We start from the raw sequence: 18031 nt of genomic DNA, 5'->3' as shown, positions 1-18031 counted from the left end.
ATCTTTTTCCCTGATGCTAGCTTGTGGTAGCACTTGCACGCAAGTGACAGACACAAAGACAGGCAAGACATGGATCCTAGCTCCTCCCAGGCATGTACGCATGCTCCTACGCAATCACCCGGCGGCCTTGCTGCAGTTAGGTGCCTCCATTATTCCACTGGGGCCATGGGAATTGATTCAGGTATCTCAAGGACCAGTCCCAGTCCCACACCATCGATCCATCAATATGATACATGCTGCCGTCGCAAGAGGCAAATGGACAAACAGGGGGGGGGGGGGGGGGGGGGGGGGGGGGGGGGGGCGGACACTTCCATCGACTTGTCTTGCTCCGTCCATCGGCTTATTATCACTCGTGTTATCTTATCTATCTATCTATCAATATGATCCATCCCATAGGTTGGAATTATTCAGATACTAGTACCACCTAACGTGGCTAGCCTGGTCCCCTGGTCGGTGGGAAACCAAGGCAAGCCGGCAATATATAATTGTACTAACGAATTTCAACTATTTCCATTAACCGTGGCATAACGGACTAGTTACAACCACACAACGCAGTCACTACGTTACTGAATTTAAACTGTACAAGATCTGATTTCCAAAAGAGCAATAATAATCGATCTCATAGGAGTATTTGGTTAGTTAGCCTCGACGGTGACCAAGTAAAGTGCACTCGCCTTCGTTTCCCTCATTCGCATCCAAATGGCAATAAGAAGATGAGTGGCTCGTGTGTCAAACCTGGGATTCAGATGTTTCACAGCTGGGGAAGAAGGCCAGATCCAGGCGCTGGAACAGCAGCACACGCCACTTGTTTTTCCTTTCCCCCCTTTGCCACTGAGGCATAAGATGCTGGATCATATCAGCCCTCGCGAAAACGACCTTGCACTGATCAAGCATAGACACCCTGTCAATGAGGCGAAGAGGGCGGTTCAGATTAACCAAGGTAATGCAAAGACTTGAAAGAGCCTCAGATTGATTAGTTGTCATCTCTCTTCACAAGATTTGCTGTTGTTATGCAAGTAGAGAAAGGGGGCAATGATAGCTGCTGGCTGGAAAGGTGATGTTTTCTTTTCAAGAAAACGCAAAGGTTACAGCCCTCCTAAGAGGTTACAAACAAGGAGCAAGAATAATGCACGTCCCAGTGTGTCGGTAGGACAGTTCTAAGCCCGGTGGCACCTGCCCTAGACCAAAGCCTGGCCTCATCTTTGATTCTACCGACAAGGGTGTCAACAGAAGGCCGGCTAGAAAGGTGATGTAACTCCTCAAACACTGATTTGAACAATAAAGCTTGCTAGGGTTCATCTGCTTGCCTTAGGGTGAGGAGTGAAACTTCATTCTCCCAAAACAAGAGCGGAAGCATTTCTACTCATGTCCAAACTTTTTGTGTCTCCAACCTAATACTATTTGAGCATGCTCACACTATTCCCCCGCATATCTTTCATGCCGCTTGCTGTCCTCGCTATGTTACTGCAGAAGAATTGGTGCTGGCAATTCCAAACATATCTAGCCAGCCCCAGAGCACTGCCAGTGTTCCTGGAAAATGTTCGATGCACATATTAGTATTTTTTTTATCAATCTTCGATATATGGAATAAGTTTGAGATTCATTTGCGATCACAATAGTAAGGGAAAAAATACAGCCAATTCATTTGTGATTCTAGTTCCAGAAGGCCATTGTATTTTCGGCCACAAGAAGTCTGATCGGATAATAATTGTAAAGCAAGAAGTTAACAGTTGAGCAAAGTACCCCCAAAATGCGACTAGTCATTTAGCTTGGCGTCACCAGTTGACGCCGTGATTTCAACATCACAACTAGAAATGAAGCAAGGAACGTGCACATCAAGAGTAACAGACAACAGCACCCACTGCACGGCACATGCAATGGTATTACACTCTCTTAGTTAAGAGAAGTACTCTTACCTTTTAAAGCAGATACGGCATGATCTTGTATGACTTATGAATATGACATGAGGGTACAGGAGTAAGAAGCTTTGCCTCTTTTTTAGAGCGTCTAGATAATAAATAGAAAATCAGGTTGTATGATTTATTTTCTTTCTATAGTTTGAAACTAAAAACTGTATTTGCAAGTCGCTCAAGAATAGAAGACAAGAAATGCAAGGCAACGGTGTGAAGTGAAAGGTGCCACAGTTATAAAGATTTATGAATCAAACTGCCAATGTTAGATCCATCCATAGATTCTGAAGTTTATTATAGACTAGTATCCGCATATCTAAGTCTAATTACAACAATTAATCATACGTACTTGGTTATAGCAAACTGGTTTGCAGTAACTACACATTCACAAGATGAAATAATTAAGCATTCTTTGGTTATGTCTTGGTTCTGGCTGTTCAGTGGCGAACAGAAGTTACAGAACGCCAGCTTTCTGGACAATCTTTCTGTAGGTAAGCATCCTGAAATTGATATGCAGAACATGATATATTATGAATATGTGAGTAAAGGGCAATGGAACAATATGTGCTTCCAGAATAACAGCAAAACAATAGATTCAATAGCTAATTTCTGGAGTAAAAACAAACTGTAAACAGGTCAGTCAAGTAACTTGTGAGTAATACATTTTCAGGTCTGAGGCTGGAAGTTATCAGCACAGGAGTTTGGAAAAGACATCCAGGTCCAGCTTCCCCTGGTGAGCAGCAGGAGCCACCTCCCTCGCCAACCTTCCGACCACTCGCTCAATGTACACTACATACAGCCCATTTATGTTTTCTAGGACTTCCAGGTCTTTGCGTGCCTTCAGAATAGATCTGACCCATTCTTCAAATATTTCTGGATAACAGTTTGTAAATTTTGATCAAACTCTCTGCAATGAATTGCCGGGAACATATAGCATAGTATGATGCACTGAAGCTCTATTAGCAGTGGTATTATTTGGATAGAGTACATTTCAGTATTTATCGATTCAAATTTGTAATTAAAGATGCACATCTATATAATAAAAAGCTCTCAACTGTGGCTGCCAACTAAAACACAGTATCTATATTTAGATATTTGATACGACACAATTTCTTTAAATCAAGTGATGCGACCCTGATATTTTTCACACTGTCATGTTGAATGTTGATAATGTCAAGAGAGGTTGAGCTAGACCAAACTTGACATGGGAGGAGTCCATAAAGAGAGACCTGAAGAACTGGAATATCACCAAGGACTAGCCATAGACAGGGGTGCGTGGAAGTTACCTATCCACATGCCAGAACCATGACTAGGTTTCGAGATCTTATGGGTTTCAACTCTAGCCTACCCCAACTTGTTCGGGACTGAAAGACTCTGTTGTTGTTTTAAGGGTTGAATGCAAACACAATTCAGAAAACTTAATAGATAGGGAAAAGGATGGCCAGGGGTAAGAAAACACTAACTTTTGTCAAATTGCTCGCAACATAGCCAAATTTTCATGTAATCAGATATGAGGAACTCAATTAATTGAATCCTGCAACACACGAATAGGATGACCACACGCAACATTTAGTTATGCAGTCAGAATCAAGGTAACAAAAAAAAATCTCATACGAACTATAGAGACGACACTCCATACATGAGCACACATTGCATTCTTAATATGTAACTTTGACCGTTATTTTGTGTGTGAATATGTTACTACTTAAGAGCATGTTGTGAAAATATTTTCCATCACAAATCTAATGATAAAGTTCCGTTTCTTATATGTTACTTGTCTAACAAATTTGAAAATATATTTTCTACACCATCATCTATTTCTGAAACTGTTGCAGGAAGTAGCAACTGTTGTATATCCCCCTTCAAATATTCAGTTAATTCTACACATATCCAACCATACAGTCTGTAAAGATCAATAAGACAGGAATAAATTTGGACCAATGAAGAATAACATAGTTGATGCACATGCAGGATGCTAAAAAGTTACAGGCACCACTAAATGAGCAATCCCGCAAAACAAAAAACTAAATGGGCTGTAGGCTGTCAATTAACCAGATTTGTAAGCCAATGAAAGCTCAAACCTGTGTATCCTAATTGTGACACTTTGGGCCAGCGCCAAATTAATGGGCAACTGATCGGCTATTCAAAGCATTTTTCACTATACTGCTAAAGTGGTAATGGTAGCCTCTTCAAACTATTCTTCATCCAATATTTCAAGACTAAATGACTATGAACTACTGCACATGTAGGAATAGCTGCCCTGTGCAAACTGCTGGTATAGTTTTTCATCCAGATTTCAATGCTACAGGTCAAAACGTCTGTTATAAACTAGTGAATTAAAATAGGTACACTGAAGAACAGGTAATCATGAGTGCCTTTGGAGAAGTTAAAATTATCCGACTGTAATATAAACTAGAATGAAAAGAAGATCAGCTTAAGCTTACATAATGAACATATTGCCATGCATATCAGGGAAGGAATCATCAAATGGATCTAAGAGAAGCAAGCTTTCTGATACATTTGAGATCTTTTGAGAAACTGCAAGGATTATCCGCTGACCAATGAACTCTTCATTTCCTAACTTGCGGAACAAGTGCTGCACATTGAATTGGGCATCTGAGCAGTCAACTGGCCCTGCAAACTTGAACAAAATGGAAGGCGGCAATCAATGTACTATTGGTTGATGTTAGGAGGACAGACACATGAATGCCAAAATTCATAGTTTATCTCATTGCGTTTACTCTGCACTGAAATGACCAAAAGTAACTAAATGAAACTACAGATGTGACCACTCAGCAGATCTATTCAGAATAAAACATGATTCAAAGTGATCATGTAAAAGAATATGTTGATATGATTTGCCTATAAGAAAGAATGTAAAACAAACACCATGAAGCCTATAACTAATCTATCATACTTGGTGGGACTTCCACACGTACACTACTAGGGAAAACCTTATACACAGAATCTTAGCAGCAGCGCGGCATAAAAACAGGCGCTGCTGCTAAGTAGTAGCAGCGCGGCTACGGAAAGCTCGCTAATGGTGCAAACTTAGCAGTAGCGCGTGACGCTTAAACCGCGCTGCTACAAAAATCCACCGACAGTACACAACGACATAAGTTTACCAGTAGCGTGGTGCCAGGGAGCGCGCTGCTGCTAATGCCATAGTAGCAGCGCGCTTTTTTGTCACCTCGCTGCTGCTAATTTTGAAATTGTGCATAGGGTTGGCCCGTTTAGCAGTAGCGCGTGACAGGAAAGCGCGCTGTTGCTACGCTCTTAGCAGCAGCGCGCTTTCTCTCCCGCGCTACTGCTAAGACGCAGCACCCACCACCTTTTCCACCTCCCCTCCCCATCTCCTCTCCTCCCTTTCCCCTACCTCCCACATCCTCCCTCTCTCACTCTTCTTCCTCAATACTTCTCCCCCCATTACTCTCCCTCTTCTACCTACCTTTCTCTCTCTTCATTACTCCTAGCTATAACTACACCACCTCCATTAATTCATCTCCTTTCTCTTTTTCCTCCCCCCTCCACTAGTTGAAGTTGTCTCCTCCCAAATTAGCTAGCTAGGTAGATGTAGCATTTAGTTAAGTGACCTATTTACCCCCTAACTAGATCTTTCTTTGTCAAGAAGAGCTTTGTGCACTTTTGACCTCCCTACATCATCTCCACCGTGTGCTCGATCTCGAGATAGAGGTGTGATTAATATTTCATGTTTTTGCAAAATGGAAATATATGTTCCTATTTTGTATACACACTTAATTAGCCATTATTATGCATGGGTCCAATGATGTAATATATATATGTTCCTATTTTGTATACACACTTAGCCATTATTATGCAAGGGTCCAATGATGTAATATATATGTTCCTATTATGCTGAGGAAAAGAAAAAAGGGAAACTGGTTATAGCAGTAGCACTTTAGTGAAAAAGAGCTACAACTAGTCAAGGTAGCAGTAGCGGTTTCTGCAGAAAATTGCTATAGCTGCTCGTGATAGTAGTAGCGCGTTTCGTGTAAACGCGCTACTGCTACGTCCACTTAACCCAAAATTCTCCCTCTCCCTGCTTCATCCCGCCTCTTTTCCCCCAAATCCCCACTCTCTCTTCCCCGGCCCCGTCGCACCGCCGCGCCCGCCCCCGACCTCGGCGCGCTCGCCCCCGACCCCGACCCCGACGCGCCCGACCCCGGCGCGCTCGCCCCCGACCCCGCCGCCCCCGACCCAGGCGCGCTCACCCCTGGCGCCGGCGCTCGCCCCCGACCCGTCGGCCCTCGCCTCCCTCCTCTGCTTCCTCCCCTCCCAACCTCGGCCGTCGTCGGGCCTGCCTCCTCGCCCTGCACCCTCTGTAAACCCCCCCCCCCTCTCTCTCTCTGCTAGCTAGGGTTAATTTACTTAGGTTTTAGTTATGTTAATTAGGTTATCTATTTAGTTATGAATTTAGATAGGTTTCAAAATTTGCTGAATTTATATGCAAATTTGAACTGGACATGTGATATGTGGATATGTCATGTTTTGGACATGTCATGTTTTGGTAAATGATCCGAGTTGCCTATGTTACGCCAGAATGTTGATTTATTTCCGTTCCGGTGAATTTCAGGCGCTCGATATGTCCATTTTTTAGCAAAGGTCATGCCGAAATTTCCCGTGAATAAAGGCATGATTTGTGCTACATAGTTGGCATATCGAGTGCTGGCACATAGATTTCTTTTTTATCTCATTTCTCATTTATTCATACTTTTAGAAATAAATGAGGACACTTAATCATAGGAATGTAATATGAATAAATGAGAAATGAGATAAAAAAGAAACTGGGCCTCATAATCCATCTCGTCTGCAACATGTCGAACAACGAAGAAACTGGGCCTTCTGACCAAGATGCAGACGAGATGGATTATGAGGGTGAACAAGACTACCTCGACTTTTTGACTGCTAAGCAAGGTTTGCAGGTCCGCCTCGATGATGGTACTGACGCCGACACCAACACCGACGGCGCCGGCACCGATGGCGGCGCCGAGACCGGTGTGGAAGGTACCGCCGGGGAAGATACCGGCGCCGATGCCGGTACCGAAAAGAGGCATAAGAAGCAGAGGATACGAAAACCTAACAAAGTAGGGATTGGACGACTTGTGATCACAAAGATGGCACCTAGCAAGTTTGAGCCATTAGAGCCGGAAGAACCTCGCAAGTGCTATGGAACCAAGTAGGATGCATCCTACGGGAATGCGCGAGCATCAATGACGATGACTTAAGGAGTAAAGAACATTTGACGCAGTTGCTCCTAACAAAGTTGCACAAGAGATTCAAGTTCCCCGATCGGGATGATAACATAGAACAACCGTGGGATGATCCGAAGATGAAAAAGATTAACAATCACGCCATGGGCATGTTCAGCAATGATTTGGCCTCCTGGAAATCGAGGGTGAAACGAGCTATTGAGGCTGAGGAACCCCTGTCCAAGATTCTGGAGGAAAATCCGACACTTACGGAAGAGGAGTTCGAAAAGTTCAAGGACACTTGCGCTACCGAGGACGCCAAGGCTAAGGCTGCGAAATTCAAGAGCCTTCAGCAAAGGAACACGGGGAAGCATCGCCTCGGAAGCCGTGGCTACCTCGGTAAAAGGCCCATATGGGATAAGGAGGACGCGGAACGTGAAGCCGCGGGTCTCCCAGACCCCTTCGCGAAGTTCACCAACCCCTTGGAGCATGACTTCATCAAGGCCCGCTACAAATGGGACAAGGAGAAAAAGGTTTTTTACACGGACAAAATCACGAGGAAATTGATTAGACTACTGGAGAAGCAACACCAGCTTGCAGCCGAAAACCCTACTTCTCCGATGAGGCCCAAGTGGGACACCCCTCTCAACCGGGCCTTGAACGAACTTAAGGGACTCCCTTTGGGCCAGCGGCCGCAATATGGTCGTGTGCACGGCGCTGGAGATGGCGCCACGTGGAAGGTGTTTTACAACGAGGGCTCGGAGGCCAAGAAGCAGAAAAAGAAGTTTAGTCAGGCGGACATCGACGCGAAGGTGAAGCTTGCAGTCGAGAAAAAAGCAGCTGAGGACGCGAAAAAAGCAGCCGAGGACAAATATGAGTTGCTACAGCAGGTAGTCAATGCAGCTGTAACTGCCTGCAGAAATGATTTTGCTACTAACTTGGTTCCAGTTATCATCAACTGGACGAAGGAAAATCCAGACAAGACGGTACATGATTTCCCGTTGCCCAGTTTCGTCGGGAGCAACTCCATGAACAACAACACCATCGCACCATCACTTGCTCACGCAACTGGGCCTCCTCTCGCAGCCGCTCCCGCTCATAGCAGCCCGTCCTCAGTCTCTGGCGCGCTTGGTGGGCCTTCGTCTTTGGTTGAGCTCGACGCCGTCACGGTAATTACATGTCGCACCAACATATATATATATATATATAATATTCCATTTTTGTTGCCTTTCGGGTGTTTTACGCCACAGACATGTGTTTGCAGGCGAAAGAAACCCCGTGCACCATACTCTACTTGATCAAAGGCCAGAAGGTGGACGTGGGAAAGGGGATGATAATGGACCCCTTGCAATCCACGTTCCACAACCAGCCGATCCCTGTTGGGCACTTCAGGGTTAGCTTGTCCAGTGTGAAATCGGGGCACGAGGATTTGCCTCCTCCAGTACAGCATGTGGAAGCGGACGACGAGACCCCGCCGCGGATTGGAAGCTGCAAGGGTTGGGTGCTGCTATGGCCGAAGAATCTTATTCATCTGGAGCCGGCCGAGAGCACACCAATAACCACACATCAACAAGCATGTGCGGAGACCACCACCCCGCCTACGCAATTACCAGCTCCTGTAGTGCCGGGTGAGAGCGGCGGACGACATGATGAAGGGGGTGCAATAGTGTTGGCTGATGTAATTTGTCCTGTAGAACAGAGAATGGATGATGAGACAGAGGTCGACCCTATGGATTTCCTCAATACAAACGCGTATGACTGTGACATAGAATTGATGAGTCAACCATATGACGAATCGAGCTATCAGCTTGCTAATGAGGATATGGATGATATGCCCGGGCAGGAAGGTCGTAGCAGGGATTGCAAAAAGTCTCTCTTCATGAAATCCTCACAGGACACACCTGAAGATGCCGCCTCAACACAGGCTCAACTATCCCAGCGCGAGGGTCGTACAGTACTTAGCCCGGGAACACTGGGGCAGGGGTTAAGGAAGGGTCTAGAAGGTGTGCCCAAGAAAAAGGAGAGAAAGAGATCGGGGAAGATAGCTGCCTCCAAACAAGCCAGAGCACATAGCAGCCAAACGATGCATTCTGAAGAGCGTGTACCCGTGAAAGGTGCGGCCATGTTCCATCTCACGGGCGAGCCGATGCTACCGCCGAAACCGCTGGAGGCACTAACAAGGGATCTCAGGAGACTGCACGACCATGTGATGTCGACTGAGAAAAGCCTACTAGCCTCAAAGGATCCAGGATATCCGGCATACGCGGCTCGTGTGCCTGAGGGGAAGTGCTACGTCGAGACACGGCCCGCGGAGGTGTTCTTCCTGCGGTTTGACCATATCTTTGAGATGTTTCTGACAAGGCGGCTCGATTTTACAATCGTCCGCCTTTTTGCGCTACATATGAGCTCTGTCATGAACAGTGAAGAAGTCTCGCAAATCTGTGTGGCGGATCCGTACTACATGCACGAGTCTTTCTTGAGTCTCGGCGACTTTGAGCGTGAAACTGCTAGGGACTACCTCCAAAACTTCATGGTACAGAATAAGGACCGGGAAATTGTCCTCGTGCCTTATCATCCAAAGTAAGTCAGTTTCGAACAACCCTTTCATACATTTCAATCATTCCTTCTCTCTCTATGGGGAATAATTTGAGGTGTCTTTTCCCCGCAGCAACGGGCGCGCTGTCCTTATCGTTCTTTATCCGCAAGTCTCCCACGCCGTGTATTTTGACCCTTCCAGAGACTACGAGAAAAAAGACTGCACCCACATAATGAATATTCTAGATGATGCTCTCCAAGGCTTCAGCTTTAGAGGTGGCCACATGCAGATCAGAAAACAAAGGAACAAGAAGATGGGTTTCGCGCATAAAACTAACTTCTCCTGCATCCAAGTCCCAAAACCAAGCAAGAAGGATGGATTGTACATCCTCCATCTCATGATTCAGTTCAACACGGATCACCAAAAGCTTTGCATGAGAAGCAGAAATGATGATCATATCCACAAGTGGCTAGAATCTCATGGAGAAGCGGATTATAAACTTAGAGATGACTTCTTTCGCATCCAAAGCGACATTGCGACGATCATCATGAAAGAAGTCGTCGATGAGAAGGGGATGTTCCACCACGGCCCTATATCGCGAGCTGACGTCCGAACTCGCATAGGCATGCAACGTCTAGACCTCACGCCGTTCAAGAAGCTAGGGTCCATCCTCGATGATATGGAAGGATGGAACTTCTAGTCATTTATGATGCCGATGATGATGATATGTGTCGGTTGAACTTGTATACTATTTGTAGCGATGCAACTTTGTGATGTCCACGATCCCTGCCGAACTTGCGTAACGCTACTTTGTTAGTTTGCGTACGATGACCTGCGTACCTCTAGTTAATTAATTTGCATACTGTATGTTGCATCTAGTTGCTAACCCTTTCTTTTTCGGTGTTCTCTAGTATATTTTGTTGCATATATATGATTGTACATCCTCTTCATGAACATGCATCTCTAACAGGTACCTAGTTTCTTGATGGCGAGATGGAACTGCTATGTCGTGTACAAAGGGAAGGTTCCGGGGGTGTACAACGAGTGGCATGAGTGTCAGGCGCAAGTGAATGGGTTCTCGGACGCCAGCCATAAAGGCTTCAAAAGCAGACAAGAAGGAGAAGCTAGTTACTTGAGGTTCACGCTAGCGCGAGAGAGGACTCGTAACCGCCATCTCACGTACTGCATAGTTCCGCTCTCACTCATAGTGATAGCTCTTCTCGCGTATACCTTTGTTTAGATGGATGACGTTGTAGTTGCAAGTATTCGAGACTTGCATGTATCACTATTTTCGAGATGATCACAAGATACCACTTTGTGTTGGATGATGATTATGACGAGACTATTTGTATGTATATGCTATGATTACATTTGTGGTCTCGCAGGCATTTGTATGTGTATCATGATGACATTTGTATGTGCTAAAGATTCTTCTATAAAGCCTGTTCAAATACAAAACAAATATGCCGAAAAAAACAAAAAACTACTAAAATTAGCAGTAGCGAGTGGAGAAAAGTTAGCAGCAGCGCGGTTGTAGCAGTAGCGCGCACAGGGGAAGCGCGCTATAGCTATTAGCAGCAGCGAGGTTCCTTTAAGCGCGCTGCTGCAACACTTGTGTAGCAGTAGCGCGGGTGGACCAGCGCTACTGCTATACGTTAGCTGTAGCGCCTTATTAGTAGCGCCGGCCCCCGCGCTACTAAAAGGCCGAAAACCCGCGCTGCTGCTAGGCTTTTCCCTAGTAGTGGTACTACAAGTTCAATTTTGATACACAGGAAGTATTTCACGTTATTTTGTGGACAACATATAAATATATAAAGTAAACATACATTGTTATCTCTAGTTGGGATTGGAAATTTGTTTGACGATAAGTTGGGATGGAGGCTGCAAGCTAGAATGCTACCTAGTGTACTGTAAACCGAAATAATAAGGAAAGCATAATTTATTTCACATTGAATATCCCCCAGAGCATATCATCGATGATTTTACAGCATAACTTAGGGCTGACCTCAAGAAAGCCATGACCCTGAGTAAAATACTACCAGATAGTTGGAGCATAAAACAACTTGTGCTATATTGATGTATTGCAGAAGAGCCTGGGATTGTGGTCGCAGTAAATATTTACAAATTTGAAAACACTCTGTATGAACTAACTAGAGCAACTTGCATGCCAGAAATCTGTATCAGGCATAAGGTTGCATTGCATGTTTCTGTCAGATCATCACCTTGTGTGTACTGTTCTGAAAGAATATAGACAAAACATCCAAAGTACTTAAAGAGTATATCAAATAAGTATCACCTGAATCCGAAGTACCAGCATTTTCAGGAATGGTGCACATCCTTTTCATCAAACGTGTCACTAAACCATCAATTATCTCCTCAACCAGTTCATTTTCCCTTTTCGACGATAGAATGTTCTTCAGTAAAGCTGAAAGAAAAAAAATTACAAATTGATAAAAGACTGTTGTCTCAACCAAATATGGATTCAACAGATAAGATAAACAGAAAATTTCATCATTAACATAATGGTAATTTTGTCTGCACTGTATTTTGAACATGCATGTTTTGGTCTGACATTGCAGATTTAAGAACTCAAAAAAGATTCTGGATCACGCTACAGTGGTGTACGTCTATAGTAAACAGTAAATAGCAACCCTACAACAGAAAATAAGGCTGGAAGCTGGAAGTGAATTTGTAAGTCATATTCTGCAGAATATGGCAATATTGATTTGTTGCCTAGATTCCATGCCATTGGTCTGGAAACGGCCTCTTGCAGAAATGCCGGGAAAGGCTGCATACGGAAGACCCAAAGTGGTCGGACCCTTCCCCGGACCCGCTACGTGCACCGGGCTACCCTTTTTTTATTCCATGCCATTGGTTTGCCATGTCAACACACTGAAAATTATGAGCACCATGATTTATTATGTACATGTAAGGTGTGCCTGCGTGTCTATTCTATCCTGCTTGAATTGATAAATGTTAACTAATAGGGTACTAGACTTCTATATTATACAATCTGGAAAGAGAAATCTAAAATTGGCCTTTGTGTCCCATAAATTTCATTATTTCAAACAACCACATCATATCCTGCATTCTTTGAGCATGTAAATTTACATATGGACCAAATGGTGATAGTTCAGCACAAATGAAATGTAGAAGGCTGAATTTGTAGTGTAGATAAGTTTGTGTTTTCTTCCTTCAAATATTATACCCATGAAAATACTAAAACTTGAATGTACAGTAATTATTTCGGATCAATACACACCAAGGCGGAATGTCGTGTTCATCATAGTCGAGTACTTTCTTAATATCTCACTGGATTACACATCACACTATGCATAGCTTAGATTATCAGTCAGATTCAATGATGAAATTATAGCAGAATTCTGACTTACACAAAATGAAGTCTACTGCTTGGTGAGAGAATGTAGCAAATGTGGAGCAAGATTCTCTCTGCACAAGATAATCCAACGTTAGAAACATAGAAGAAACAAAATATGGGAATCTCAGTTACAATGAGAGGATACAATTATACTTTCGCAAAAATCCCATCTGATAGCTCTACCAGGAAATCAGTTGACAAGCTAAGCTGTTGTATCTCATCCTCGCTATTGAACTCTGCACAATCAAATGATTCAAACGAAGGTTTAAGCAGATAAAATTTTGCTGCAGTAACCTGAAATAGAGAGTTGTAAGAGGGGAACAATCCAAACTTCCAAATGGCGCACAGTTCATACACACTCGTGGAACAAAAAAATAAAAAGTTAAAGCATAAGGATATGTTCTGAGTAGCACCCACCCATCAAACTAGTGACGGGAAGAGATCGATCCAGTCTCCGTCGCTTCTCCTTCCACCGCGCTGTTGCGATTAAATTACAAAACACGATTGTTAAAATTTGGGGGGTTGCATAGTAGCCAATTAGTTTCATCTCGATCACAGACTCTAAAACTGTACCCAATCTGAGGAACCTCCTCCGCAGCACCTCGTCGACCCAATGCTCTCCTCCACCCGTTGGAGGCGGCGGCTGCAGGTCGCTGCACCCGTCGAAGAAGTGGCAGCGGCATGACGCAAGTGGCGGCTCCATCGCCTCCCCGCGCACCCCATCTGATCGACAACACATCTAAGTCACACCAACTGGGCGCCGGAAACCGAACGAACGCGGGCGTGCGCACTTACCTTGGAGGAGCTTGAGCTCTTCGCGGAGGCGGAGAATCTCGCGCTTCCGCTCCTTAGCCTGGGTGGGAGAAGAGGATAAAGTGAGATAAAGGTGGAATTAGAGGTTTGTGGTGAGAGGGGACGGGGGGTGAATGAGACCTTGCGCTTCCAGTGGATAAGAGGCGGGGAGGAGGTGCCTGCGGCGGCGGCGGCGGCGGCGGTTGTGGAGGGGAGGCGTTTGTAGTGGATGAGAGCCATTGCGAGGGCTGCCTTCAGCGATGGCGAGTCTATCCGGGATGAGGATGCGGCCAGCGGCGTCGCCGTCGGCGGGCGGGAGGCGGGAGCCATGGCGATTTCGGCGACGAGCAGGAGGGAGAGAGCGAAAGCCCAAATGAGAAACGGAAGCACAAGAGAGGGCAATTTGAAATGGGCACTGATAGGCGCCGGCGCGCCGGCCCAAATTTGGGCCGGTCGCAGCGCAGCCCTTCGATCCCGTGCGTGTAAGCCGTCCGATCTGTTCGTTGCCCATCCTTTCTCTCAGCCTTCGCATCCCTCGCTAAGAAAGACATGGCGGCCGCCCCTGTCTCCTCTGGCACCCAGCATCACGTGTTGCCGCCCCTCGTCGGTTTGCCTCGCCTCCGATGCTCGCCGTCGAAGCTCGCCGCCGCCGCCGCCGCTCGCCGTCGTCAATCACAAAAAAAGCCCTGTACCAGATTTTCGTTCCCCGTCCCTGCATCCATGACGGCCCCACCATGGAGTTGGCCGCAAAATCATTCCTCGCCGGTGCTGCCGATCTCGGTTGCAGCATTAATGGCGACGCGATGTCGCTCACAGCCAAAGCCAGTGGTAGCAAAAAATTAGGCTGGTTCCAACAAAACAAAAGGATGGTGGTAGCAAAAATACGTTGGTTCCAGCACAAGCCCCACATGGTTTGTAGCAAAAAAATGTGCTAGTTCCAGCAAAACGGAAAGCCGATTGTAGCAAAAAAAAATGGTTGGTTCCAGCAAAAATCCGAAGATGGTGATAACAAAAGAAGACCCGTTTGTAGCAAACAAAGTGGCTGGTTCCAGCAAATTTCAAAGACGGTGGTAGCAAAAATGAATGCTAGTTCCAGCAAAATCTGATGTAGCAAAAAATCATGGCGGCTACGGCACCACCCTTCTCTCAATTTGCAGCAAAAATGGAATAAGGTTCCAGCAAAAATAGAAGTGGTTCCAGCAAAAAGAAATGATGCAGAAATAATAACAATAATGGCGGTCACCGCCGTCGCCGCCCCGTCACCATCCTCTCCGGTTGAAGGAAATCTACTGGCCGGTCTCGAGCACCACACCTTGTCGGCGCCGCAGGTCATGACATCCCCCTTGCCTCGCGTGGTGGCGGGTGCGGTAGCGCCCATTTTGGGGGTGGGGGGGGGGGGCTATTGACGCGGGATGGACGTCCGGCAGGCTGGGCCGGGATCGACGGCGGTCTCTGGCGAGAAGCTTGTTTTTGGGAGATCACAGGAAGAAGATGGGCTGGGTGAAATGAATGGCTAGGGACGCTTCCAGGTGAAAGGATAAGGTAAGGCTTAAGCGGTGAGTGCGTGGGCTTGCTGCCAGCTTGGATGTGACCGGCGGAGTTTCAGCCGGTCGACCGGTTTCAAGCGTTTCCCATTTGAAATTCGTAATCAAAAAAGCTCCGCTATACCACCTATATAACCAAGGATCTGTCTGTCTAAGACACATCTAAATGTGACATAATTATGTCATATCTAACCTTATGTCCACTATATTTGTGGTCTATTTTTTTTGTCTCAGATTTTTTTTGTTCCTTGTTGCTGTGTTATTTATGGAAACTTAGATGTGACATCCTTAAAGAACATCTAGATGTGAATTAGACAAACTGTATAACCAAACCAGGGCCATTACACTTCAGAATCTCAACGCCTGATAGGAGACGGCCTCGAATCCATTGTCACAAGAAGATCCTAATTTTGAGAGGGAGGTGAATCTTTCAAATGAAGGAGAGCGCCTCATGGCCAGGAGAGGGGGCGATGGCCAGGTACAGCGATTTGGTGGAGAATTGACCGGAAGGCTCTAGCCGCCATCTGGCCCGGTCGACGTCTGCGGTTAGATCAGGCTCGTGGAGTGCAATACAGTCAAGCAACTCAGCCGGGCGAAAGGGTCTCTAGAACGCAAGTTGCCCTAAGTCAGCGAGGGCGGACGCCACGGAGATCCGGAGGGCAACCGCGATGGAGAACAAGTCTGGAAAGCGGGCTGCAAGAGGCGTGCCTCAGTCCACCTATCGAACCAGAACAACGTGGCGGTGCCGGACCCAATCGTGATTGACGTCCCGATCCGGAGGACGGGAAGGAGCTGAATGATGGATTGCCAGAACTGGGAGCCCCCCAACCGCTGGCAGAAGGCGAGGGGCTGGCCGCGGAGGTATTTCTGCTGAATGATGCGAAGCCACAGGCCGCCATCCCCATTGGCAATCCGCAGAGCAACCGGGTCAGGAGGGCAATGTTCATGCGTTTGGAGGACATAATCCCGAGTCCGCCCTGGTCGCGAGGTTTGCAGATCTCAGACCACCTGACCATGTGGTACTTCTGCTTATCACTCTCGCCGGCCCAGTAGAAACGCCCCACTCTGCGGGCCTGAAGAAGACTCAAACCATATCTTCTTCACCTGCGTGTCCGCGCAGTTTCTATGGAGTTGTTTCCGCGGGATTGTGGGCAGAAGCTAGGACCGCAACAACTTCCCCTCTATCTTTGCCAAACTCCAGGCGATCCCACCCGTGTTGCGCCACATTAGGTGGCTGACCATTGGGGTCCTTGCCTGGACGTTGTGGACTGTTAGGAATAAACTTGTGATTCAGTGTATCCCTCTTCGTCGTGCTACTGATGCTTTGTTCAAATGGTCCGGTTACTTGCAACTTTGGTGGCCGCTTAGCCGTCCCAGGAAGAGAGACACCATCACCTCCATCATCACTCAGCTTCGCGCGATGGCTCTCCGGTTGGCTCCTACGCTTCCCCCACTGATACATCTCCGTCGTATCTACTTTTCCAAACACTTTTGCCCTTGTTTTGGACTCTAACTTGTATGATTTGAATGGAACTAACCCGGACTGACGCTGTTTTCAGCAGAATTGCCATGGTGTTGTTTATGTGCAGAAAAAAATATTTTTGGAATGACCTAAAACTCCACGAAACATTTTAGAAAAATAATAAAAAATCCTCGCCAAAGATGAAGACCAGGGGCCCAAACCCTGTCCACAAGGGTGGGGGGCGCCCCCCCCCCTCTAGGGCGCGCCCCTACCTCGTGGGCCCCCTGGATGCCCTCCGACGCCAACTCCAACTCTATATATCTCCTTTCGGAGAGAGAAAATCAGAGAGAAGAAATCATCACGTTTTACGATACGGAGCCGCCGCCAAGCCCTAAAACCTCTCGGGAGGGCTGATCTAGAGTCCGTTCGGGGATTCAGAGAGGGGGATTCGTCGCCGTCGTCATCATCAACCATCCTCCATCACCAATTTCATGATGCTCACCGCTGTACGTGAGTAATTCCATCATAGGCTTGCTGAGCGGTGATGGGTTGGATGAGATTTATCATGTAATCGAGTTAGTTTTGTTAGGGTTTGATCCCTAGTATCCACTATGTTCTGAGATTGATGTTGCTATGACGTTGCTATGCTTAATGCTTGTCATTAGGGCCCGAGTGCCATGATTTCAGATCTGAACCTATTATGTTTTCATGAATATATGTGAGTTCTTGATCCTATCTTGCAAGTCTATAGTCACCTACTATGTGCTATGATCCGGCAACCCTGAAATGACAATAATCGGGACCACTCCCGGTGATGACCATAGTTTGAGGAGTTCATGTATTCACTATGTGCTAATGCTTTGTTCCGGTTCTCTATTAAAAGGAGGCCTTAATATCCCTTATTTTCCGATAGGACCCCGCTGCCACGGGAGGGTAGGACAAAAGATGTCATGCAAGTTCTTTTCCATAAGCACGTATGACTATATACGGAATACATGCCTACATTACATTGATGAATTGGAGCTAGTTCTGTGTCACCCTATGTTATGACTGTTACATGATGAACCGCATCCGGCATAATTATCCATCACTGGTCCGGTGCCTATGAGTTTTCCATATACTAGTTTACGCTAATTTACTTTCCCGCTGCTACTATTACAATCACTACAAAATACCAAAAACATTACTTTTGCTGTCT

The 18031-nt window shown here is 46.1% G+C and overlaps 1 protein-coding gene across 2 annotated transcripts; it reads right to left on the bottom strand.

Annotated features, from left to right (window-relative positions):
- Positions 1 to 1239: 1239 nt before the first annotated feature.
- On the bottom strand, positions 1240 to 14225 carry LOC123153293 (protein MULTIPOLAR SPINDLE 1). 2 transcript variants are annotated; one of them, XM_044572483.1, is made up of 11 exons: positions 13969 to 14225; positions 13831 to 13888; positions 13609 to 13758; positions 13453 to 13512; positions 13189 to 13271; positions 13049 to 13106; positions 11953 to 12081; positions 4355 to 4544; positions 3374 to 3444; positions 2260 to 2410; positions 1240 to 1530 (listed from the first exon to the last, which is right to left on the bottom strand). In XM_044572483.1, exons 1-11 carry the CDS (start codon positions 14155 to 14157, stop codon positions 1398 to 1400), a joined length of 1272 nt encoding a protein of 423 aa, XP_044428418.1. In that variant the 5' UTR covers positions 14158 to 14225; the 3' UTR covers positions 1240 to 1397. The 2 variants fall into 2 exon arrangements, with proteins under 2 accessions (XP_044428418.1, XP_044428419.1); XM_044572484.1 differs by lacking the exons at positions 1240 to 1530; positions 2260 to 2410 and adding an exon at positions 2423 to 2783.
- Positions 14226 to 18031: the final 3806 nt, after the last annotated feature.

This window comes from Triticum aestivum, chromosome 7A (assembly GCF_018294505.1).
Source record: "Triticum aestivum cultivar Chinese Spring chromosome 7A, IWGSC CS RefSeq v2.1, whole genome shotgun sequence".
In the NCBI taxonomy this organism is placed as follows: Eukaryota; Viridiplantae; Streptophyta; class Magnoliopsida; order Poales; family Poaceae; genus Triticum; species Triticum aestivum.
The sequence above is the reverse complement of the archived record's forward strand: the minus strand, read 5'-3'. Positions and strand labels throughout refer to the sequence as shown.

Bases quoted from the DNA above. Each gene is read 5' to 3' on its own strand.
- LOC123153293 (XM_044572483.1), bottom strand. From the start codon at position 14,157: ATGGCTCCCGCCTCCCGCCCGCCGACGGCGACGCCGCTGGCCGCATCC. The intron at 12,082-13,048 runs GTAAGTCAGAAT...TTTTTCTTTCAG, and splicing joins AGCAGTAGACTTCATTTTGT to CTTTACTGAAGAACATTCTA. The intron at 3,445-4,354 runs GTAAGCTTAAGC...CGTGTGTTGCAG, and splicing joins CATGGCAATATGTTCATTAT to GATTCAATTAATTGAGTTCC.